A 27,097-nucleotide genomic window follows, 5' to 3' on the forward strand; every position below is an offset into this window, starting at 1 on the left:
GAGTAAGTCAGTCATAACACTAGACTTGAGTGGCCAAATAAAGAATTTTGTGGATAAGGACTGCCGTATGTCTATAGAGACAATGCGTGCACAGTTTGATATTAGTGTGGGAACTGTACACACAATTATTTGCGAAGAACTGAAGATGCTGAAGATTTGTGCAAAGTTTGCTCGAAGGATGCTCAGAGAAGATCAGAAAGAAAGACATTATCATGACAGCAGGGAAATGGTCGAGCTGATCGATTCAGATATCAGTTCTTGATGGTCTGATGACTTGTGATGAAAACTGGATCTACTGCTATGACTCAGAGACATCATTTGGTTTTGGAATGATAACTAACGATGTGTGTGTGTGTGTGTGTGTGTGTGTGTGTGTGTGTGCGTGCCCCCCCCCCCTCTAGGTAGCAATGTCTAAATCTTTCCCACAACTGGGGATGGATTTGATACAAGTTGTTTTGTTTTTGTTATCATTGTTCTTTGTTGCATCACTATGTAATTTTTCTGATTGAGAACTTTTTTTTTTTTTTTCTGATGAGTCTATGGTGAAAGATACTGGATTGACATACACATATTGGTTGTTCTCCTATGAACAAAACTGATCTGAAGTTTTTGTTTTGACAAAATGATAGGAAAGATGAATAAAATCTTAGATTTTGGAATCTAGCAGAAATCATACATATAATTAAGTCAACCAGATTACACCTTCTTTTATCTGTACTGTCATGCAACATGTCTTGGACTGATGTACATGGCAAGAGGAGGATGCATCATTTACCAGTTATCTTAGGTTAGTTAACAGTCTTATGATATTCATACTCTATACAATAGATCTGTGGATTTATTCATTGAAAAAGATTTTCATCAGACAAAAATTAATAATTTAGACCTTAATGAATACCATTGATAAGGATTATTTCTTTTTGGTGAGACAAATAAGATAAGCAATTAAAAATAATAGCGAATGCAAACCTTCTCTGCCCATTTTGATGTTTGAATGTAAAATATCCTGCAGGCATTTTTTGCAGATACTGTGGGAACATGGTAGCATAAGCGGATCTGCAAAAAGTTCCAAACACACAGGACAAGTCAATTCATCCTCCATCACTGTGCAAGAGAAGGAATCTGAAAAAGTAACAAAAAGAAGGGAATAGTAAGCAGTACAGATAAAAAGGAAAATAATAACGTGTGTCTATACACACACACACACACACACATATATATATGAAATTAAGGTGGAGGCGGAGAGACCTACAGGTTCAACATTTCAGCTGTCTTATGCAGGCTTTCTCAAGAGAGATGGTCAATGACAAAAGGGTCGAATGTTTAGGGCTTATACTAATAGGAGGAAGTCTTTATGTAAATCATGTATTAGTATATATAGTTCTAAACATTCGACCCTTTCGTCATTGACCATTCCTCTTCAGAAAGCCCGCATAAGATGGGCGAAATGTCGAGCCTTTAGGCCTCTCCGCTTCCATCTTGATTCCATACCGTCGGATTTTATCCATTTTTAATAATCACACACACAGACTGTACAGGCTTCACTACACTGGCATAACAAGGTTTCAATCTGTAGTTATTAATAACTAAGATATTATTGAGGAGTTCTTAGTTATTAATAATTACAGATCGAAACCTTGTCAAACCAGTATAACAAAGCCTGTACATGTCTGTAATATAAATAAGTCTATTTATTATTGAGCACTATTATAATCCTGGTGGATATTCTCTTGGGTTTTATCCTATGAATTTGTTCTTAATAGCAATACCAGAAACCATGACTTTCACGACTGGACAAGGCGCACACTGCTACTGAATTTGACACTCATAGTCTTTAAATCAGTAATAAGTACATTTCTCCAACATCCATCAAAATAAAACTTATATAACTGGACTCACAATAAAATTTACTTTAAAATGATATTTTAATATTTTTGTTGTGATTTGTATACTTGAAGAAATCGCGATTTAAATCCAACTATTAATGACGAAACATGCCAGTATAGCAGTAGATCACTTTTTGCAAATGAGTGGTAGGGGTGTGTTCACATAAATACTTGAAGTGGAAGTCGTACCTATCAATGACGTTTCTAGTTTGTTTGTTTTTTTTAGCTAAACAGAAAAAAGAATTGTCTTTACTATGGAATTCAAACACAACACATGTCTTTTCAGTCAAAAGTCAGAATATCTCAAAGTTGACGCTTTATAGTACAAAGATAATTAAAGATAAAAACTATGTTCAAATGCTATTTAATAGTGAATATATTAATTTTTTTTGTCCTAAAATTTGAAGAGAATTGGATAAACACGTTTTATGCACGAGTTGACAGAAATAGTGACAAATGCATATAAAGATGAGAATTGTTGTGCGTCATGACGCGCAAAAAAAATCTGTAAACAAAGTGTTTGTCACCTAACTTACATAAAGTATTCATTTTAATTTTGTTATTATCAAGAAAACATAAGTTTTTAATTATGGACAGGAAAAGAATATTTTCTTTAAAAAATAAATTATTTGAAAAAGAATAACAAACAATGACCACACTTTTAAATGAGTTAAAACACACAATTTTTTATTGGATTTGTTTTACAATCAGCAAAGGCATGAAAACGTGGTCAAAAAACATAATAAATAAATGCTACCAAAGGCAAGTTACTCTTTTACCTACCTCAATAAAGTTTTGGTGTTGTAAATGTTTATTCTGTTTAAAAAACAATTAGTGTTGAACGTTACATGAGAACAAGAAAAAATGCCCGCAATGTCTTTTGAAGTCTCAACAATGATTTAAAAATCAAAAATTATACAAAATAGACATAGAAACTCACCTGATAATTGTCATGGGTACTTGAAGCCGTTAAAATGGAATTTTATTATTCTAATTAGTTTAATGTACTTGAAAACATAATTGTAATCTGTAAAACATTTCCTTTCATTTGATATACTTAAAACCATACTTTGTTAATAATTTCTTTGAATCGTGTCGTGGTGGCCATCTCGGATTTCTTGGTTGTCATCTTGGATTTTTCACAGTGTAATGATGACAAATGATAATGTCTATCAGCATAATATTTTTCCTGATGATAAAGCCTTATCTCTCATTTTTTTTAAAACTGTTTTTTATGATGCTTCTACTTAAATCTGTTAAAATGAAATTTAATTATGCTAAATAGTATGCTAATTCGTTTAATATACTTGATGACATAATTCTGATCTGTACAAAATTTCCTTTAATTTGATATACTATAAGCCATATTTTGTTAATTTCTTTGAATTGTATCGTCGTGGCCATTTTGGATTTCCCGGTCGCGATCTTGGATTTTTCATATGATAATGACAAAAGATAATGTCTATCAGAATAATACTTCCTATGATGATAGCCTTACTTACCATTTTTCTTAACTGTTTTTATGATGTTTCTACTTAAAGCCGTTAAAATGAAACTGAAATATGCTAATTAGTCCATAAGTTACCAAGTGAGATGGTCGTACATAACGCCAACTGAACCTTCATGGTATTATGATAATATGTTCAAAATGTCATCATAATATCTTAAAAAGGTCTGAAGATACAGCTTTTTAAAAGATGGGCTAATTTGTAAATTGTGCAAATTTCCTACCATTTTCAAATTTTCAATCACAAGCTTATATGCATTTGAATAGGGCCAACTTAAGACAAAATGTCCAGTGAACCACACATTTTTTGATACTTTGAATGGTCATAACTCCAGTTCTAATGGGTCGATTTTAACAAACTAAAGATAATATTTCTTTGTTTTTTATGCTCTTTTCAATAATGCTTGATTTGAGTTTATTCCGTCTAATGGTGTGGTATTGCTATTCTAAACCTGGATTACCATTATATATATATATATATATATATATATATATATATATATACACACACACATACTAGAAGATGTACCCAGCATTGTTGGTATAAAATGTAACGTTAAATTCCTTTTAAAAAACAAAACAAAAAAAAAATGAAGTAAAAAAAAAAATTGAAACGTGCATGCAAGTATGTTTTTTCTAAACAGTTAACTTCTTGTGAGTAAAAAAAATAATACTTGAGCTAAGATGGAAACCAAAACCTAAAGACAGTGAGTCAAGTATGATAACCATTCGACCAGCATGTCAAGATCTTTAAAAAGTGTTTTCAAACCTCGTGAAACAGTTGATGAACAGATAACAATCTGATGACCCCCCCCCAAGTACTAATTTTTCAATTTTAACGCCTTAGCAGCCCTTTTTTCCAAATGAAAACCAATTAAAGTAATTTTTTGATTCAATTTAAATTAAATTTTTATACCTTACCTTGTAAAATTTATAAAAGTGCACTTTGAAGATAAATAAATTTCAAATTGAATCTTGTACCTTTATTTTTAAACCCTATAGTAAAAACATTTTGTTTAACAATTTTCATGCCTTGGATGAAATGCTTTTCCAACTTGTATCTTATCTTTTTAAGATTATATTTTAAAACTCTCCTTCTCTCTATTTCAGTTTGTATTTCTCCTCACACCATAACTCATTTTTGCAACCCCCTCTTTGTATTATTACAGGTCTGAATATTGTTTCAGTTTGTATTTCTCCCCACACCACAACTCATTTTTTTGCAACTCCCTCTTTGTAATACAGGTCTGAATAATGAGAAAATCTGAATTTTTTTTTTTTTTTAACAAAAACTTTAAAATAATTTTTTTAGATTAAATTTTTGTAAACTTCTTTCAGAATAGAAAATCTTTAAAATTTAATAAAGAACATATTTCATATAGGTTTCATTAACAAATATTCAGTACATAACGAGAAAAATAGAGATGAAAATTTCAAAAGGAATGTATAACTGGTTACGGTCAATAGTAGTCCTCGCCAGCGAAAGTCTTTGTTATTGTTATTCTATTATTATTATTATTTAAAACATTTTGTGTCCTGCTGTTTCGTGCGAGGACTAATTTTGTAATTTTTGATGGAATGTGCCATACACATGTTTAATCAATCTTAGTAAAAGTTATGCACGTTAGAAAAAAGAAAAAGTAAGGGAGAGACAGAAAAAGAGAGAGAGGGGGGCTTGCTTGAAATAGCATGTTTTTTTGAAGAAATTAATATTTTGTTTACCTTTTAAAAGTTGAATTAAAATTTTATTTAGTTCTTATAATAATCTTTTTCAATGCTAAAAAAATATAACTTTTTTTTAGTAATGTGCATGTGAGGAAGTGATAAAAAATGAACCTGATTGAAAGCAGAATCATTAAAGACCTGCTCAGACAAATTAATTTGGAAGTCGATTTCTTAAAGCTGTACAGCACATGCCAGCATATAAAACGGATGTTAAACTGAATATGATAATGATTAAATGACAGAGAAAGGTAGCAAAACAATTCATTTTTCTTCTATTTTATCAATTAGTTTTGTTTCATTGATATCATGTAGTGAATAGGACTTTAATAGTGAAGTGATAGCAAGCAAGCAAGCAAATGTCAGCTAACCTGTTATTAACATATTTTTAGTCTCAATTTTAGTTGAATGAATCCATTAATACAGTAATTCTTTTGTCATTTATCAATAAGGACTTTGTTAGAAATTGTTGCGTCAATTGTACATGTCATTGTATTCTTACTTTAAAGGGAAATATGCGCAGTTAAAATTCGGTTTGAATGGAATTTTTTTGTTCTAACCGAAAGCATTGCTTGAAATAAATAATCAACTTTAAAGTTTGTGTCTATTGTTAAATGAAGTTTTATAACTTTACAATAAATAAAGGAGGATTTAGGCGATTTCAAGTGTAAAACAAAGGCCATTTTTTTGTAATAAAATAATTTTAGCTTAAATTTGTTAAGAGAATTCTTAATCAAATAACAATATCTGGAAATGTTCTCTTAACTATAAAAAGGAACTGTTGGCAGGTAGAAGGCTGAATCCTAATATCAATGCTGGCATGCCTCAGGAATCTAATTCTGGGTCCAGCCTTCTTCACAGTGGGCCCAGAATGGGAAATATTGGAAATAGTTTAATATTTAGACTTAAAATAATCCCCTGATAACAGTTGGGAGCTTGTTGGAAGCATATTACTAAGCCAATTTCCGTGAATAAAAATGTTTTCAAAACATAATTGTTGGTAGATCTGGACCTAAATTACCATATTTGGACATATGGGGCTAAAGACAACCCAAAAACACATTTTCAGGAATATCTTTTAAAATAATCCCCTGATATTGGTTGAGGGCTGGTTGGAAGCATATTACTAAGCCAATTTAACTGAATTTTAATTTTGCTTTTTTAAATTTTGGCTGGGCCCAAATTGCCATATTTGGGCACTTTAAGCTGAAGGGGAATCAAAAACACATTTTTGGACATATCTTCCCTTAAAATAATCCCCTGATATTGGTTGAGAGCTTGTTGGAAGTGTATTGCTAAGGCAATTTAGATGCAAAAATAATTTTTCTAAAGATTTTAATTTTGAGAGAATTTAGGACCAAAAAAAATTAAAGATATATCCTCCCATGGGTCAGCTAGAAGCATATCATATTGAAAAGAACACTGAATTATGATAAATGAACCTTTTGAAACATTAGTTGCAGTTGAAACCCAAAGTTAACTTTTGGATCTGATCCCAACCACAATCTGTTGATGAGATCCTCCAAGTTGTCAGACTGAGAAGTCTTGAGACAATTTGAGGCAGATTGATCGTAGCACTTTGTTGTTGACTTCCAAACTGGATTCATCAAAACATTTTAACCCACAACTGTCATTCATGTCAATGAGTTCCCACCAGTGGGTGAGGAGTTTGTGTAAGGTTGGTTGGATACTTATCATCGTTTCATCTTCTACTTTTATGGATTTCTTCTTCTGTAGGATGGAAAAGCTTTCGAGGTAGAGTAGGTGAAGAATGGTACAAAGCTTTTTGTACTCTTTTTTTTTTTTTTTTTTTTTTTTTAACACAGTGATTACCACTTATCAAGGCCCGGAAGCCACTCAGGCATAAGGGTTATTGCAAGTACATTACGTTAGTGTGGAGATTTGATGAAGTGTTTACTTAAGGGAGCGGTTCATTAGGAATTTGTTAACATTGGACTTGAACACATCCAAGTTGTAGTCCGGTGGGAAGCAGGCAGACGGAACAGAGTTCCACAGGCGTGCAGTTCTAAGAAAAGAAGCTTTGTTCATGGAATCCACGCTTTGATTTAGGCACAGATAAAGAGTGGGGGAAATTTTTCACAGTGGATTCGGCTACAACGGCTCTTGAATGCTAATGTTCTCATTAGCTGAGAACAATAATAAAATGACAGAGATACTGTCTAATCTGTGTGATCACTAAGCCTGGGACAATTTGGACTCTCGAGTGTATATCTGTTGATGTTATATAGAGTGATGTGGTTCTTGGTTAATTAACTGCATCTGTGTCGGATATATGCTCGAGAGTCAAAGCAATCATAATATTCTGTTGTCATAGCCCTAGTGATCACACTTTGAAATCGATCAGGTAACATCTGGATGCTTATTTCTCTTCCACCATGCAAGATACATCTAGCAGTTTTTCCGGTTGTGGAGATTCCTTCTTTTGCCCCTTTCGTCAGGAAAGTCCCATCTCTCCCCTATCACCTTCTTCTGCTTCTATATCACCTTCTTTTAGCATGAAAAGGGTTGGTTTCAGAGCAAGTTTGGTGGCATTTTTTTGATTTTTTCAGGTCAAAAAACTTACCTGTGTAAACTTTCAGCCTCAAAACTTAAAAGAAACTCGACATATGTGAGAATATGTTAATATATAGATGTTGTGTTAGTATTACGACTTTTGTTTGTTTTTTGAAATTATGGCTTTTATGTAAAATTCATTTTTTCTAATTGTCACAAGTCAGATTTAAGTTTTGGATTTGCTAAGGCATTCAAACATATTTTTAGAAAATATACTCTGGAACAAATCTGGCTTGTGGCATTTTGAAAATTTTACGGCTTTCTATCAGATTTTTGCTGAAGAAAAACATTGAATTTTTGGTTAAATTTGCATAAATTGGCACATTTTTTTTTTTTGCACTTAAAGGGTCTGAAGTCTTCATATATAACTTAATATATAACTATGCATTGCTGAGAAGAAATTTGGTTAATTGGGCATAATTTTATCATTTTATAACTCTTAATTGGTATATTGGATAAATGCAACATTCCCTGAATAAGATAAAGTAATCTTGAAAACAATGTACTGCCAATTTCAAAAGATTGCCATTTTTCATAGAGTTGAACTTTTAATATGATTTTGTTTTGTTGAACTAGAAATATTTTTCGAGTTTCACAAAAACTAAAATTCATAAGTATTTGATGGTTGTCTAATTTTGGCAACTTCCATGCTCCAACTCACTGTGTTCTTATTCTGAAATCATTCAGACATTTATTTTGACAACAAAAGTATCTGTGGCAGCACCCTGAAGGGAATTGGTGATCAAGATCTTGCTGATTCTCTCTCTTCTGATTTAGAGCATGTGGTGTAATGAGAAAAAAAAAGATGGCTTGTTACTTTTAACAACTGTAAAACCAAGCGTTTTTTTTTTCCTGTACTAATGTCCAGATCTAAAATCGAAGAATTATATTCAATCTGTTGTTAAAAGTCACGTGAGAGGGAGATGGTTGGATAATTCTACTGCTCTAAAAAGTACCTGTTACAATTCTCTCCTTGTATAAGAGTCATATACACCCCAAAATTAAGTACTAATGCCACATAGACAAATCATTTTACCTTGACAAAGTACAAAACTGACTTCTCAACTTAGTGGGAAATTATCTCCTCTCTTCACTAGAGACCCTTGGTCATAAAAGAGACGTTTCTAACATTTTCTATAAGAATTTTCATGTTAGGTGCTCAACTGAGCTTTAATCATTGCATAAAATACAGTGCAATTATTTTATTTTAGTTTTTAATTTTTCTTTATTTACACATTTTAAAACTTAAAACCGACAAGTCCCCTCATATTCTTCAATGTAAAAAGAATCATCTCCTTTATATTAGGTTGGTGCAAAAATAATGTCGTTTTTGACATGAACTTGAACATTAAAAAATGATACGGAAAGCAACTCATCTTTATTTCAAATCTACCCACTTTAACTGACGAGGTTAATTCAAACCGTTATGTGACAAGTGCAGAACTAAATCATATTTATTTCTATTCAAGCAAGCAACATGACCGTTTCAACAGTGTTCACCAAATCAGGTAGACAGGAACTTCCGTTTAAGATTATACGGTCCATATTATTTTTCTAAAAGGACTCGACCAAGAAAGAGTTATAAATAATTATTTAATAATAAATTATTATCTAGATACGTTTCATCCTTGCAGAATCTCCGGTGTGGAAGTAATTGTTCAAACTGTTTGAACAATTCGAACCCCCAGAATATGAGTCACCTACTCGAATTCGATTGCTTTAACTGATTAGACCAATCCCCACCGCTATACAACGAGTAGAGAAATAACGTCAATTCAGGCGAACAGCATAATCAACAAATCATGTAGACACACTACATATGATATGAGTAGAATACAACATTTATAACATGAATGTATGTATTGATGCTCTGAAAAATTCAAGTGATTATTTTTAAATGTTCAATATTGGTAGTTGTCTGACTCGACTAAGTATTTTTTTTTTTTTTAAGTATATCATATTACCACTGACATGGTATTACAACAACAAACGAAAATTGGCTAGTCAGAAGCAAATAGCCTTCACAAGTAAGAGTCTCCCTATGCACGTTTGAATTAAGGAAAAACACACATCTGAAAGAAAGCTTTCCAAAAAATATATTATACAGAACTTCCATCAAGCCATACTGATGCCAGTAAGATTGTGTGTAACATAATAATATATATATTTATATATATGTGTAGGTTAATCATTTACTAGAAACATACTTAGCTTGTAAATACCACTCATAATGTATTAAAAAATCTCTTATAAATAATTTTATTTTTTATAATGAAAAAGACCTTTTTTTTACATAAATTTTATAAATTTTTAATAAAGTCCAAGCTCAATGAATGCCTTTTTGAGTTCCAGAGCATATACAGATATTCAAATATTCCATTAACATTCTCTATCTTTCAAACACCGAGTTAGTGAAGAAGTTGAGAACATAATTTTCCTCTCTCTCCAACTGATCATTTTAATGTGTTATAGTATATCGTTCTTACTGGATTCTTGGACAAGAATTCATCTTGTCTGATGGAGTATCCATCTTTGTGTTACTATTTGAGGTAGCATCACTTGGAGATGGTGCACCATTAGTGCGGTTAACCATACTGTGATCTTATTTGGGCTGCAAATACTATGTGATTTTAAATATTTGGTCAGGGTTTACTTCTAGGAAAAAGTATCCTCATGCCAGGTTGTCCTGATAAACCCCTGTACAGAGAAACCCTAGACACTCGAGGATAGAGTCTAGTAGGCATTCAAGTTTCCTTAACGGAGTGTCTAAATATGTGACAGTTTAGAAAGTAATGCTTACTTAGAAACAAATTGTGTGAAAAAAAAATAATAATTTCATGATTGTTGTTGTGCATTTTTGCTCTTATAATCAATATTGTTTGGGTTAATTTAAATCAAAATACATAATCTATTTTATGTATTTTAATTAATTAGGATTATGGATGTGTAGACACTATGTTGAGTTAACTTGGTATTAGTACAAGCAATGTTTCTATTGAAAAATTGCTATTTTTAAGTAGTTGTGTTCATACAACAAGACTTTAAAACTTCATTCTCTTTACGCCAGTTGATATAGTTTTAAATATGACTACAAAAGTTGTGACTGAATTTATTTAAATTTACTTTTTATTATTTAAGTATTATTTGGACTACCGTTCTCATCTGGAATGTTATTTTCAATGTTTCAGTCAATATAACCTCCAACCTTTAGGTGTATCGTGTCAAACTTAGGAATCGGCACAGAATTTTGAATGAATTCATTTATTTAATCCATGGGGATAGCATGCTCTTGTTCTGCTATCCATGACCGCATAGAAGTCTTAAGTAATTTGCAATTGTATTCTTAGTATTGAAGTTTCAACCTCCAAAAGAGTTTCACATATACCTGAGTTTTACCTCGTACTTTATCAGATACACCATAGGTCTCTGAGGACATAAAGCCTTATCTTAAAAATTGAGAATGATAGATATACTTTGGTTTTCTTAACTTTCGTTCAAAGTTTTATTTTTGTTTGTAGATAATTCAAAAACGATTTTCTATTTTTAATTATATGGGTTGTGCAGCTTACCTCAACAAGTCAAGATTTTGGTTTGAGTCACCTATCCTTGAGTGGCCTCCAGGCCTTGATAAGTGGTGATTCTATCGTAATTAAACCCTCCAAAGTTCTCAAATAAATGCATGCAAAAGAGAAGTGCTTACAGCTAGCAGCTTTTTAACAGACTGGACAGGTAAAAAGTATTAAGTGTAATGAAAAAAAATATAAGATTGATCTCAATAACATTTCAAATAAAGTTATGCACTGTATAAATAAAATGATTGAAAATAAAGACTAATTAATGAGACAGGGGCGCATGCTGGAGGAAAAAGATAAAAAGTTAGGATCACTCTTTTCTTTTCTAGCAATGAAACTGACCTGATACATAGCTGTCATGCTCTCTTGATTTCTAGTTAACAGGACAACTGATGAACAAAGACTTTAAGGAGGCAATCAAAACTGTTTTTTTTTTTATATATATATAAATGTTGAATAATGCGTCCAAAACAGAGAGGACTAGTGTACACACACAGTCAAAAAAGAAAAAAATTATGCTTCACCAGTGGCTGTACTAATATTCATATAATATCATAGAATTATGTCAATAATTTAATTGTTCATATATAAATTATCATTTCCGATGACCTAAAGAAAAACACCTAACATTAACATTGACTTTTTCTTTGGAGTTGAATGCTTTTTTTTTTTTTTCTGAATAGGACAGAACTGAAATACCATGAATTGAAAAAAAAAAAAAAAAAAAAAAGCGAGTTGCTTTTGATCACCCAAAGATAAAAGCATCCAGTTTGCTTGTTTATAAATTTATACCTTTAATTTTCTTTGTTTGATTGAGAGATGGGGAGGGGGGGGGGCTAGACATTAAAAAATTACAGCAGATATTAACATCAAAAATGTTAACAGTTAAAATAAAACTGAAAGAGAATAACCTTCCCTCACTTGAAGAAATAAGATAAGAATACATCCCAAACTGAAATTTTTACAGAAAAAAAATAGAAAAGAAAACAAATCTCTATAGAAAGTAGAGTACATAAAAAAAAAATTTGCATAGGGATAAATTAGAAACTAAATAATCTGGCAAGAACAAATTTCTCTTTGCAATTGAAATATGCGGCACGGTTTGCTTTAGTTTATGGCATAATCAACCTTTTTAAGTCGTTTTATACTGAAAAACGTTTGTATATATATATATATATATGCAATCCTCAAATTTTTGGAGGGGATTCCTTTCATTTCGTAGGATTTTGAGGATTTGAGGCAGGCTCTGAGAGTTTTTCTAAACAATAAAGGCCGATCTGTGTCAATGAAACCATGGGCTATCTACAGAAATTTATGAATAGCATTTCGTTTTAACATTCATTTTATATGCTGACATATGTTGGACAGTTTTTAAAAATTGACTCCCAAACGAACCTATTTTATTCCTTTTTCTCTCGTTCACTTTTATCACTTCATCCCATGTTTTCCTTGGCCTTCCCCTGAACCTGTTAACTCAATTGTGCTACACCTACTAACCCCAAAACTCTCATCCATTTTTTCTATGTGCCCATATTATGAAAGTCTCTTGTTCTATACACATTTCTCTATACTTTACAGATTGATTTTTCAAGTATTTCAAATAGCAAACTTTGCAAAGCAATAGAGAATCAGCAAAGCCAGCTAGTATATAAAAGCAAGATTTTGATTGCTTCTTTACTTACACCTCATCCTACTGATCCATTTCCAAGAGTTAAGTCTTGCTGGTGGCACTGGGCAGGGCAGGGTGAAAGGAAAGTATTATAACATGTGAGAGGAAACGAAAAAAAGAAATGACAAAAATCAGAATTAGCACCAAATTATTTAAATTGCGTTCTTTCACATTGAAATTAAATAGTTAATTTTCAGGAGTAAGAGGGAGTAAGATGCAATTACGACAAAGGGAAAAAATTGAGACATGCACAAACATGTGCAACGAGATTAACAAACATGTTCATGATGAAACTATAATACATACACAACCAGGCATACTTATAAGGCTAAAACGATAGACACAGGTCAAATGCCTGTTGGTAATTTTCAACTAACGCATATATATATATATATATATATATATATATATATATATATATATATATATATATATATATATATATATATATATATATTGTTGTAATTTTGTTTTGTTTTTTTTAGAATGGGTAGGGGGAATAACCAATTTTGCATCATTTTTATTATTGAATAATTGACTACAGTATTTTTTAACTTCTAAATTTGTGAAAAAAAAAAGCAGAGAGCTTGGAATCCATTCCAAGGAACAAGTGTTATATATTGGGACTTTACGTCAGTAAGCAAAGATTATGTAAACTAATATGAATTTTGTGAGTGTTACCGTAAGTACATGCCAGGGCAGCATGATGGCAAACGAAAATAGACCCAGTGCACCCAGCCTGATTGATGTGAGCTTTCTAGACAAAACATGCTAGAAATCAGGTGTCAAATTATATTACACAAGAAATGATCATGTATTCAAGGACAGGACAGGCAGTTGGAGTTAAAGTTACCAGTCAAAACATGCCAACAATGTAGAAATTTAGGGGAATATTTCCTCAAGAACTATCCATTTGATGACCATTTTAAGGGCTAAGAAAGAAAATTAAGGAATTAATTTTACCCTCTCTTTTAGAAAGAATTAATTTTTGCTTCTTTTAGTCTCTCCTCTTATGAACAAACTTTCTCTTCCCAATAAAACCTTTGAAATGTGACAAGTCTCCATTGTTCCATATATGAGCTGATCAACAGCCACTAGACAATGCAACAATTCAGGGAACAAACACATGGAAAAGCGACGATCAAAGAATGAAAATCACACCGCACATGTAAAAGACTTTCATTAATTGGTTTGCTGTTTCTTGATCACTCCGTTGATTTTTACTGGCAATAAAACATGTACTATGTTCAGATTTTTACTTTGCTTTTTTATGTTTTGTTTCTGTATGTATCAACTTGAACTGTAAATTTAGGAATTAAAAAAAAAAACTTAAGTATTTGCAAAATAAAAAAATTATTTATTTCTTGTGTAAATTTTAATTAGATTTCTTGCTCATTATTGGTCTTAAATTCAGAGTCCAGTTTGATAAATGCCGCAACCGAAAAAAAAATCTTTGTCCCAATGTCTTTTTTGGGATTCAAGATATGATTTATAATTTATATGGGTTTCAGGTCTGTATTCTATGGAGAAAGCTTGAAATACAGACAATTTTCATCTTGTGTGTGTGTATTCAAAAACAAAAATGAATGGTGATTAAAAAAGAAAAAGATTAAAAACTCACTCTAAAAATGACAATAAAAAATACTCCCCTCCCCCACACACACACAAAAAAAATATCGACATCACATTGGAAGATTATCAAGTCGTCATCTTAGATTAAATCGGTAAAGCTAAGATCGTCAATTTTTGATTCCAAACTCAAAACTGGATAAAACTTCAACAAAATTTATTGCAGTTTTATCCAGTTTTGAGTTTGATAATATAATTATAATCTTAGCTCTACTGGTTAAGTCTAAGATTGCAGCTTGATAATCTTCCATATATATATATATATATATATATATATATATATATACACATAATACTTTTAAATAAATATTATTTCTTGTATTGCTGTGGTTTCCTAGATATTAACCTCATTAAACTTGGGTGTCTATTAAATGGGGCCCAATAACAATTACAGCTGTATTATCGTATAAAAGAAATTATACAACATAGTGCATGTGTATACTGTATGTTATGTATTAAGCTGTTTTTTGTTTATGCTATTGTTTGTAAAGATTATATTACTAAACGAGTCAATGTAGCTGGTAATTAACTAAGAATACCACAATGGGAAAAATGACGCTCACATTTTGTAGTATTTTTTGCTCATTTCTAGCCACATGGACTAAACACTGCACAGACAATAGCATCAACAAAAAGCAGTCTAAGCCATAATATACTATACACTATTGAAAATAAATTTCAATATTAAAAACGTGTGTAAAAACGATAGAAATTTATGAACTGATTTTACTCAGCTAAACATCATCAGCCTATATTAATATCAAGTGACGCTTGAATGAACTTCAAAGAAACATTTTTTATTTAAACAAGATTAACAGGAAAAAACAGGAGGGATACGTGACAAAACATGTATTGGTATGCATACACAGTTCTGGAAAGGAGAAAGAAATCTGTAAAAAGTTACATTCATGTCACTTTAGAAACAATGAAAAACTAATCACTCAAACATCAAATGTTGAACAAAGAACTTATTTGCAATTAACATTTTTTCTTTTTTCTCCATGGATCTGAATTTTTGAGATGAAGATCAATTCTGTGAATCTGCATGGAATTTTGAACAGAACCCTTTATTTAATCTATGAGGGTATCATGCTCTCGTCCCATCAACCATGACCAGGTAGCAGTCTTAAATCATTTGTAATTGTACTCTTAGTGTCGCCTGCACTGAGGATTAAACCTTTAACCTCCAGAACAGTTTCAATTTGAACTGAATTTTACTTAGTACTTTATGCTAGTATTAATTTTAAGAGCCTTAATTTGAAATTCCGTGCAGATTCCAGAGTTTGGCAAGATACACCTGAAGAAGGCCGGAGGTTACATCAACCAAAACATTGTGAAAATATCACTCACAATGAAAACAGCACTCCAAAAGAACCCAAATAATCTGAATGGTTAGTTTTATTTCACTGGAGTTGAATCAAGTAGAAATCTGAAAATTTGTTTTCTAAACTACAATTAAAAATTCAAACTTTCAATATTGTTATAATGTTGTTTACAAAATAAACAAAAATTGTGATCTGGTCTACTAAAGAAGCTTAAACTTTCTTTTTTTGTTGGTTTTTTTTTTTGCGTAGACGTTCATATGGTGATCTCATTTTAGCCTACAATCCCTTCAATGGTCATGATCATGATTTCTTTCAGAAACTACTAACTACTATTCACAGAATAGTATTCATCAGAAAGACATTACCGCATGAACATTACCTGAAACTATTACATCACTGATTTCAATTAGATCAGAGAAGTGACTTTCTCAATCAGGATCTCTGGACTTTGGAATAGTATTTCTGGAGATGTAGCAAATGTGCTAACAGCGCTGTAATTCAAAGGAAAATTAGAATGGTGCTGAGCCACACTTTCCTCTTCTGTGTAAACTTCTGTTCTCACCCTCATTTCCCTATATGGCAACTGAAGCAAATTTTATTTTTTGTCAAATTTATGAAATAAAAACTAAAACAACTAAAAGTTTAAAATCTTAAAATATTTAGTATTATTACTTTGTGCTAAAACATCAAATTTCTTCATTTATGAATAAACTTGAATTTGGAATGTATGCAAAAGAGGACGCACACTGTACATATATGACAGAGGTGATATATGAATGAGAAAACAAAGGTGTATGCATCATTACTTTTAAATGGTTAAAATTCTCATCGTAATGTGTAATTTGCAATTTTATAATAAGAATTAGAGATGTACCGGTAAGCAAATTGACTGATTACTGATTAATTGGCTTTGATAATCGATTGATTATTGATTAATCGGCTGATTAACAAGTTTCCAATGCCGATTTATCAATAAATTTTGTTGTCATAAATGATACTAATATATATTAATTTAATTGTATTGTAAACGACAAGTTAATTTCTTTTTTTTTTTTTTTTTTTTGCTTGCCGGTAAAAATTCGGCAAAGGGACATGCACCGTCTACATCATATTTTCAAATTAAAGACATGGTGTGCTGTTTACATGTAGTCTTGGGCTGAATTTGAGGCAAATAGAGACAAGCATAAGAAAATTTATCTCATTTCGTTTCATTAACATTTTTTTTGTACTTTAAATCAATGTCAAAGAAAATTATTACTCTATCTTTAAGTTTTCACATTGAGGAATTGCACAGTATATTGCGACCATATGTAAACTAAAAATAAAGCATTCTTCATCAGTCATACTCTTGTTCCTCATTTTTGGACCCATGCTACCATTACATATACATTTTATTTTTCTGGTTTCGATAATGCATATTGAGAAAAATTATTAATTAGATATCAGGCATAATTTATAACTAAAGAAATTTAACAAATTTTTAAATACTGACAATAACCATCAATCATTATGTCAACCAGTTTTTGCTGGAAGTATTTTGCTGTCCATCCCAAAAATACATCTGTCTGAAAATGTCAACCAATCATATCGAGGGGTTGCAAATCAACAAAAAACTTTTACAACTAATATGTTAAACATCTTAAAAAAGTTCATCCAGAAGAAAAAAAAGTTGCAGATAAGAAAAGGAAACACAAATGAATGTTCAGGGGCAAACATTCCAAGAACAAGTTGCAGCAACTACGAGTCTCCCATGAAACATCAAATAGATCAATATTGGCCAAGAAGAAAATTTGGGATATTAATGACATGTCTCAAGAGATCCATTATTTGATAGGATTGCTGTTGATATTCAACCATATTTTATAACAACTGACATTGGATTTAATAGACTTACTGCAAAACTTTGGTCAAATTACAGTATTTCATCAAAAAAGTACTTCACTGAAAAAATAATTTCAGATATATTTACAAAAGTAAAAACAAAAAGTCAATCGTCTCTTGATGAAATTAGTAGCATGTATTTGACTACAAATAGCAATACACATGGATGATAAAACGCTTTGGATAATCACAGATTTCAAGGGGTTCTGCTAAAATAATCATATTTTAAAAACCAAAGAACTTTAAGTACTCAAAATACCACTGTTTTGTTCGGAAATGAATATGCTTTCAAATGAATTAATAAATAATAATGTACATTATATATTTTAAGAGTTTTAAGCAAATAAGGTGATAAAAATATTATCATAAAACAGTGTTTTCAGTAAGATTTTGTAAAGAGCCCCCACCCCCACCTCTAATTTGTAAATGCTTATACCATGTTTGTATATAGAGTTTTGTCATGAAATTTGGAAACTAATCCGGAAAAGAAGTCATTTTTAATAGTTTGGGGTATCCAAAATACTTTTGACCACTCGTTTTTTATTGTGTTAAAAAAAAAAAAAAAAAAAAAAAGACTTCAACATAACGAGTAATTAAGATTTCGAAAAGAAAATTCTTCGGACACCCACTACTAAATAAAATAATCTTTTTACTACGTTTATACATTAAAAGTCTAATTGTATGTTGTTTTCTCTTGTGGTAGCTAACAATTTAAAATGATGATAACCCCCCCCCCCCAAAAAAAAGATCGTTTCTATTTACTTTCAATGGAAAGTTTTGTAGTATTAGTAGCATCATCAGCAATGATAGCACAGCTGTAAACAATGGTTTTTTTGTTGCTATTGTTGTTGTAGATTTTTTTTATTCCAGAACGATTTTAAAAAAATAATGTTCTTACATGTTTAGTTAGAGCTATTTTGTCATCAATGTGAAATGATTTTTTTTTTGTTCATGTGTATGAGCGGTACACCCCCCCCCCTATTTTTTTTTTTTTAATTAATTTTCGTCTTTTTTATAATTTTTTAGCTAATTATTATCGAATGAACACTAATTTACTAGATTATTTTTAAAAATTGTGAACAATTTTTCAGCTTTAACAATTTTTTTAAATGGGTGGGCAAAAAATACTTGATACTTTTCCAAAATGTCACAATTTTTGTTAGTCCTGATAATAATGCTAAGTCCAAGTAGCAAGCTCCCCACCAAATAAAATTCCTCTGTACAATTCATATAAGTGTATAAAAAAAGCAAAAAACAAAAAATAAATCCTTCCTTAAAAATGCACATGATTTATCTCCTGTGAAAAAAGGAGTTAACTGTCCTAAAATGCTAGAATGGCACAGACGTGGTGAATTATTTTACATTAAATTTATGTGAAACTAACCCCCCATTCTAAATTCTAAAATTGTTTTTGTTTTCTTTCTGTCAAGTCTTCAGTATATTCACACATAATTTGCTTTAGCCCTAAACCAAAGTTACAATGGCAAGCCTTCCCATCCTCCCAGAATTGCACACAGACCCTCTTAAAATTACACATAATTGTCTTAAAAAAAAAAAAAAAAAAAAAAAAAAAACGGATTTATCTCTCAGAGAAAAAAATGGTTAACTGCCCTAAAATGCTAGAATGGCTCAAAATAAATCATTTTACATTAAATTTTTAAATAATTTTTGTTTATCCTTTTTAAAGTTTTTCAGAATGTTCACACGTAATTGCCTAAAAAGGTAGAATCATATTTTGGAGAAATGGTCAGATGGGGGTTAATCTACAACAACAAAGAAATATTGCAAGTTATTCATTTTTAAATAGTCCTAGATTTCGATTTTAGTTTCTTGTACATAAAATGCATTGCAATTCAACTTTGAGTTCTCTAACTTCTTTACTTTTAATGGATACATGGCAATTTTAAGGAATTGCAGCATATTTATATGCATTTACTGTAGATTATTTAAAAAAAAGCACAAAAATGGTCATAACTTCCTTATTTTAATAAGATTTTTAAAAAGTAAAAAGACTCACTTAGCTTATCAAGCTCTTTCTATAATGCTATTATTGAGATATTTTAAGCCATTTAATTTTTTTATGTGTATTGCTACTATATAAACATTTGAACAGTTACTACAAATAATGCCCCATTTCTGAGTTTGACAGATCATTGACTTTCAAATGACTTTAAACAGTGTAGAGGTTAGGGTTAGGGTTGTTCCATTCTCTGGTACACACACAAATGCAAGATTAAGTAAAAAATTGCACAATGTTCTGGAGGAGTGAAAATCTCCAATAATCAGGAGCAAATATGATTGCTGGTGTCAGAGAATGTAGTTTAGGTTTACTATTATATTGCAACTCTTAAGAAATAGCTCATTATTTTCTCAACTGGCTGTGAAGACCATCATCATAACTAACAAAAATATAGTCTCTCACTTTAACTATTCTCCATTAGCAATTAGCAAATTAACTGAAGTGCAGAATCAGATTAATTTGGAAAAACAAACTCATTCAAGATATTACCACACGGAGGAATTCAATATATTATATGCTGAAAAGGAATTTAGAGCAACATAAAGCTCTTGTAATATATGCTATTGACAAGATTCCTACCTTAACAACTTACCAATGGGGACGTGTTAAAAAAATGGTCCAGTTACTGAGTCCATCTGAATAAATCATGAAAGAAGCAAGTAACAGAACTTCAACCATATCAATGATAATACCTACAATTTGAGCTCTGAGGTTATTTCTGTCAAAAGCTGTCCAATCTAATTCTGATATTCTGACTTTAGTAGAATCCTTACCACAGTTGAACAATTCAAGGAATCAATTGTAACAAGATTTTCATCATATCTAAATGATAAAAACTTGTGTATGTTTACTTTCGTAGATCCAAGATTCAAATTTAAATAAAAGAAAAACGACATGGAAAACACCATTAAAAATTGGATTCTACATCTACTTTCTCCTGATGATAATGAAGCAGAATCAGAATACATTTTTTCAAGCTCTGCTGAGGGTCAAGAAGATCAAAGTGAATGTAAAACTCTTTCAAGCCTGTTTTATGAATTAGCTTCAAATAAGCCTACAGCAATAAATCCAGAGCAAGTGGAAGCTTAGTTAAACCTGGAGATTGCAACTGCAACAGAAATACAAGAAGCACAATCTAAACTTAAAAGGTGTAAATCCTTTATTCATAAGTGCAAAAAAGAACTTGATCATTATGTAGCTTTATCATTACTCGCGAGAAAAGCACACTTAAAATCAAAATATTTACATGCAAGAAAAACACACAAGAAACCTTACCATTGCTGAGTAAATTAGCTTCAAATACTTAAGCACAAAAAAAAAAAAAGACATAGGAGACCTTACCACTTCTGAATAAATTAGCTTCAAAATATCTAAGCGCACCACCTTCATCCATGGCTTTTTTAGTACAGCTGGAATAGGTGAGCGGATAGGGAAACGCGCCGGAACGGGCCAGCAGATAGGGAAACGCGCCGGAACGGGCCAGCAGATAGGGAAACGCGCCGGAACGGGCCAGCAGATAGGGAAACGCGCCGGAACGGGCCAGCAGATAGGGAAACGCGCCGGAACGGGCCAGCAGATAGGGAAACGCGCCGGAACGGGCCAGCAGATAGGGAAACGCGCCGGAACGGGCCAGCAGATAGGGAAACGCGCCGGAACGGGCCAGCAGATAGGGAAACGCGCCGGAACGGGCCAGCAGATAGGGAAACGCGCCGGAACGGGCCAGCAGATAGGGAAACGCGCCGGAACGGGCCAGCAGATAGGGAAACGCGCCGGAACGGGCCAGCAGATAGGGAAACGCGCCGGAACGGGCCAGCAGATAGGGAAACGCGCCGGAACGGGCCAGCAGATAGGGAAACGCGCCGGAACGGGCCAGCAGATAGGGAAACGCGCCGGAACGGGCCAGCAGATAGGGAAACGCGCCGGAACGGGCCAGCAGATAGGGAAACGCGCCGGAACGGGCCAGCAGATAGGGAAACGCGCCGGAACGGGCCAGCAGATAGGGAAACGCGCCGGAACGGGCCAGCAGATAGGGAAACGCGCCGGAACGGGCCAGCAGATAGGGAAACGCGCCGGAACGGGCCAGCAGATAGGGAAACACAGCAGAACAGACTAGCGGATAGGAAAACATGGCGGAACAGACTAGCGGATAGGGAAACGTGGTGGAACAGGCTAGTTGATAGGGAAACGTGGCAGAACAGGTGAGCAGAGAGAAAAGGGTATACAAACAAGTGACTGGAAAGTAAAAAGCGGTTGCATGGTAATAGTAGTTAAACAGGAAATGCAGCCAAGTGGAATAGGAAATGCGGCTGAACAGATAGAAAAAAAAACTATCTCTGTGGAAAGCAAAAAATGTTTAAATGCGAAAGGGAAAAATGGGTGAGCAGAGATGGAAAGGCAACGAAACGAACAAGTGGAAGAAAAGGTGACAGAAGGAAACAGTCACAGAATGGGTAAAATGGTGGAATGGTAGAACAGAAAGAAAAAAAAACAATGACAGAAAGGGAAAGCATCAAAACAGATAAATAGAAAAGTGACAACGCATAAATTTTCTTTCACTGAAAATAAACTGAAAAACAAAAAATTAACAAGGTAGAAGCATTTCATGATTTCTATACAAAATTTGTTACCAACCTAAAGAACCTTTTATTACTCACGTTTCTAGTTTAACGTTGGGTAAAAATGAAATATTGTTCAGAGAAATTCTAATCTTTAAAGAAATATAAGGAATTTGTAAAATCGATTATATAACTTTGGGATTATGTTCTAGATATTCATACTTGCAAGGCTACCTGGCATTAGCTTGTACCTTAAACAACAAAATAAAAAAAGTTAATGTTTGTATAACATTCTTCTTTGAAAATTTACTTTTCTTTCTCTCACAATCCATCTCCTTAACTTTCCTCCCGTCTCTCTCAATATAGAGTTCCTTGCCTAATATCCAACACTGTAACAAAACACATCTCTATCTAGAGTATTGAGAATTTTTAGATTAACAAATACTACTTACTAAATGTAATCTATGTATTAATACAATAGCGTGTGTGTTATTTTCTGTGTCACACTTACATCCAGGTCGTTTAATTGTTATGTACTTCCATTTCTTGTCATAAATAATTTTACCAAGAATTCTTCATAAGTTTTGGTTAATGCTGATGGCACTCAAGTCATTTAATTATTTTTATAAATACCTTTACTAAGAATTCTTCATAATTTTGGTTTCGATTATGGCTGAAGGAATTCAAGTTTATATATATATATATATATATATATATATATATTTTTTTTTTTTTTTTCATAAGTTTTTATTTTGGTTTTGATTCAAGTTAATGCACCCAAGTCATATGGAGACATTCTCTTATTTTGAAATCGCAACTTTATAATATATAAAAATCGATAGAACATTCACTCTATAATAATATATACAAAATCTGCAAGAATTGAAATATCATATTTAAGCGTACTTTATGATCAAACTTTGCCGGGTGTTCATGCTAGCTTTTGCAGTTTTAACAAAACAGCTACAATAATTTCAGAGTGTCTCCATGTACACTGAACATCTACAGAATGGCCACATCAATATATTACATATGAATGAGTCCCCTGTGAAATTTCCACAGGTCCCACTATTACTGTATTATTACGATTATTGCTCCAGGTTAATGCTTAATTTCTTGTCTAATATACAACACTATAATAAAACCCATTATTATTATCAGTTACTGCTTCGGTCAGTATTCTGCAAATGTTGGCCTCTCCTATTTCAGGTAATAGAAGACAACATATCCAACAAAAGGATCAGCAGAAAAAAAAAACCATGAAGAGGAAGAAATGGCTCACAAATGAAATTAAACTAGTAATAGAGTTATTTTATTTGTTTATTTATTTTATGAAAGAGTCACCGTTTACAAAGCCCAAAGACCACTTAAGGGTTAGAGTTTGTCAGGTTGCTGGTGAAACACTGATGATTGGTATGATGGTTAAGACTGGGCAGAATTTGTCTATTTAAGAGGCCGACTCAACAAGAATTTGTTTGCATTCGACTTGAAAACAATTATGTTGTAGTCAGCTGGGAAGAAAACTTGTGGTATTGTATTCCATAGATGGGCAGTTCTAGGAAATTTTGCTCATGGAAATTCAGTTTAGGTACACAGATGAAAAAAAGGAAATTATTGAAAGTGGTTGTAACAAGTTTCTGTTGTGAATATTTTACAGTGGGGGGGGCACAGATTGGAGTTCAGTCAAACACCTACAATAATAATAAAATTCTCTTTGTAACTTGGCCTTCGGGACAAGATCAAAGTGTAGTATCTGTTCTTCAGATGCTGCACTTCTATTTCTTGTTCTCTTTCGGTGGAGGAGAAATCATTCACGACCGAGACAATTTTTATTTTTGTACCTTTTCTCCACGTTAAAAAACGACCCTGGTGTCTAACTCTGTCCCGTGGGGAGGCATAGTAAATAGGTACAATAATAATAATGATAGGCAAAGAATGACTACCAATCTCTTTTCTGTGAGAAAGTGATTGTAGGCAAGAGAAGAGGGCACTCCCACTAGATTTTGAAGTCAGTTTTGTACTCTGTCAAAGCAAGAAAAGGCTGAGTAGTACCTCCCCATATGTGGCAATACTCTATTTTAGCTTATATTTGACTCTTATAAAAGATTGCACAAGGTGTGATATAGCTTCTATTACAAAGGCAACCCTTACACAAAGAGGTTCTTTTATACACATAGAACATAATTCCAAAACGTCATGTGTACAAATATTTTGTTTTTTTTTAATTTTAGTATCAAATCTGTAAAAAGAGGAGATCAGATTAAAGTTTATTCTTGAATTGGAAGCCATGTTTAATTTCAGAAGAGTTTCCGCTGGGTAGCTATTCTAATACAAGTCTTGGATATGAAGAATTTTCAGAGGGTTGCTGTTCTGTACAAGTTGTGAAATTTATTATTTTGCAAGCAAAAGAACAACAGATCCTTCTCATGTTGACACAAGAAAATTATGTGCTGGAATGCTAAAAGATTCAATTTTTATTCAGCAATTCTGGTGTCTGACTGATTGATAACAAAATGTGAATTAATTTGACGTTTCTGAATTTTTGAGATGACGATTGGTTATTTGTATTATTTGGATTCATTGGACTCATCTTGGGTATGATTTTCACAACGTTTCGGTCGATGTAACCTTCAACCTTCATCAGGTGTATCTTGTGGAACTCAGGAATGTTTCTGTGAACTCGGGAATTTGAACTAAATTCAATTTGAATCGTAAATCATGAATTAATTTGATTCATCAGTTCCTAGAATCTCCTAACTTTCAGGGAGCATACCCCATTATGTATAAAAAATATTGCAACATTTATCAGTCCCTAAATCAAGCAATGTTAATTTCTTAGTCATATATGGGATGGGTTGTTCTGTAGATTTTATACAGAAAAAGTTAATAGCGATATGTTACAGGATTCCTGATTTATTATCTCACAAACAAATGGAGAACAAAGATGTACAGAAGCTACTATCCTAATTTTGATTAATATAGTCACAACGTACTCCATGGCCTTATTCTTTAATCGCTATCTATATAGTTACACATGCGTATATATTTAAATATTTGTACGTACGGCATAATCACGTTGACACACCAGTTCTCATCAGATCACCAAAGTTAAGCAACGTTGAGCCTGGATAGTACCAGATGGGTGACCATTTGGGAATTTTAGGCGCTGAATGTGTTCTCTGCTTATCTCAGCATTGTTTCCAGTCATCCTGAATCTCCACTGATATTTAACAATGCATACTCAGGAGAGGTCTGGTTGGAGATTGCACAACTTTTGCCACAAAAATTCCATATGTCTGTAGTCTGGCAAGACTGAAGGAAGTTACCATATTTGGATGTACAGGATTCCCTCCTAAACTATTTAACTGATCATTATAAATTTTTAGAACACAGCTCTTAGACATAAGTAGTTGTAATATGAGCTTTAATGTATTTTTATACATTAGGTGGTTGAAAGGAGGTGGGAACTCCGTGTGAAAATTCAGATACCTCTAATTTTTGTGAAATTTTAACAATAAGCGTTAGACATCAATTATTAAATATTCCCTAAATTTCACTGTCTTTGTAATATTTTGAAGGGTTTTTAGGGAACATGATATGGACACAACCTCACATTTGAACATTTAAATATATCAGATTTTGCATTGAATTTGATCCATAAATATTAGGCAACAATTAAGTAAGATTCTCTGAATGTTAATTTCTTAAGATCCCTTAAGCTTAAACGTTAAATTGTAAATATTTTCTAGAATCAAAATTAGAACAAGGATTCTAAAAATAAAATTTAGTATCATTATATGTTCATTTTAATCTTTATAAGGGTTCATAATAGTGATACAAATCTGTTCTGTTTGGGAAATTCATTTTACCTATCTTGGGACGAGTTGTTTTTTTTTTGTTTTTTTTTTTATAAAATTTATCTTTACATTTTAAACCATTTCACATTTATATTTAAAAAATACCTAAAATCTATACTATCGCATATATGTTAAAACCAAATGAAATGAAAAAGAAAATGTCCCTGACTCAAAAGTTTGGACATGACTTTTTCTTCAAATACAATAATTATGGTGATTCAGGGCAAAGCAACCCTCATCTCACCCTCTCGTTGTGGTCGAACATAAACCTTCATGCACTTATATTCAGGTAACTAGTAAGCAGAACAAATAAGGAGATAATTATCTTCAAACCACTACCATAACAACAGCCATGACACAAGGCAACCTTTCGTTGGCAAACAACTCTTGAATAATTGATGGCAAATAAAGAAAATCCACTTATTTTTCTACATTTCTTTAAATTCGGAATTCAACCTAATAAAAAAAAAAATCAGAAAATCTGTCTGATGTATGTACTCGTCAGGGAATGAAAATGTCATATTCCAAAAATCACAAAAATTGATAATTTTTTTTTAAATGATTTTTAGTGATTTACTCATAGCTATTTACACGGATTTTGATTTTCCTCAAAAAAAGTTGTTATGGGGCAGGCATCCAGTGATAAATCTTAAAGATGGTGAAATAAGACATGCTAACCTCGTTTCCTTGTAAAATTTGATTTTCTTAGTAAAAAAAAAAAAAAAAAATTACTTGATCAATTTACGTGTTTACATGATTTTCATTCCATAATGGGTAAGATTTCTCTGCATTTTTTTTTTTTTCTTTTTTAATTAGGTTGAATTCTGGAGATGCACTTATCAAAATTTGGGGTAATTGCACCAAATTCAGGGATAATTGTGCCAACTAAAAAAAAAAAAA

General features: G+C 32.1%; 1 protein-coding gene and 1 pseudogene across 3 annotated transcripts in view; one reads left to right on the plus strand and one right to left on the minus strand.

The window, feature by feature from the left end:
- Window positions 1-27,097, minus strand: part of LOC145259671 (E3 ubiquitin/ISG15 ligase TRIM25-like) — a 155,180-nt gene that overhangs the window by 37,053 nt on the left and 91,030 nt on the right. For all 3 annotated transcript variants that reach the window (XM_080117332.1, XM_080117331.1, XM_080117330.1), the window contains one exon: window positions 970-1,122. In XM_080117332.1, coding sequence (XP_079973458.1) covers window positions 970-1,122 — 153 coding nt within the window. The remainder of the gene's footprint in view (window positions 1-969; window positions 1,123-27,097) is intronic.
- On the plus strand, window positions 25,399-25,515 carry LOC145260167 (5S ribosomal RNA; annotated as a pseudogene).

This window comes from Euprymna scolopes, chromosome 35 (assembly GCF_053919585.1).
Source record: "Euprymna scolopes isolate OS-2025 chromosome 35, ASM5391958v1, whole genome shotgun sequence".
In the NCBI taxonomy this organism is placed as follows: domain Eukaryota; kingdom Metazoa; phylum Mollusca; class Cephalopoda; order Sepiida; family Sepiolidae; genus Euprymna; species Euprymna scolopes.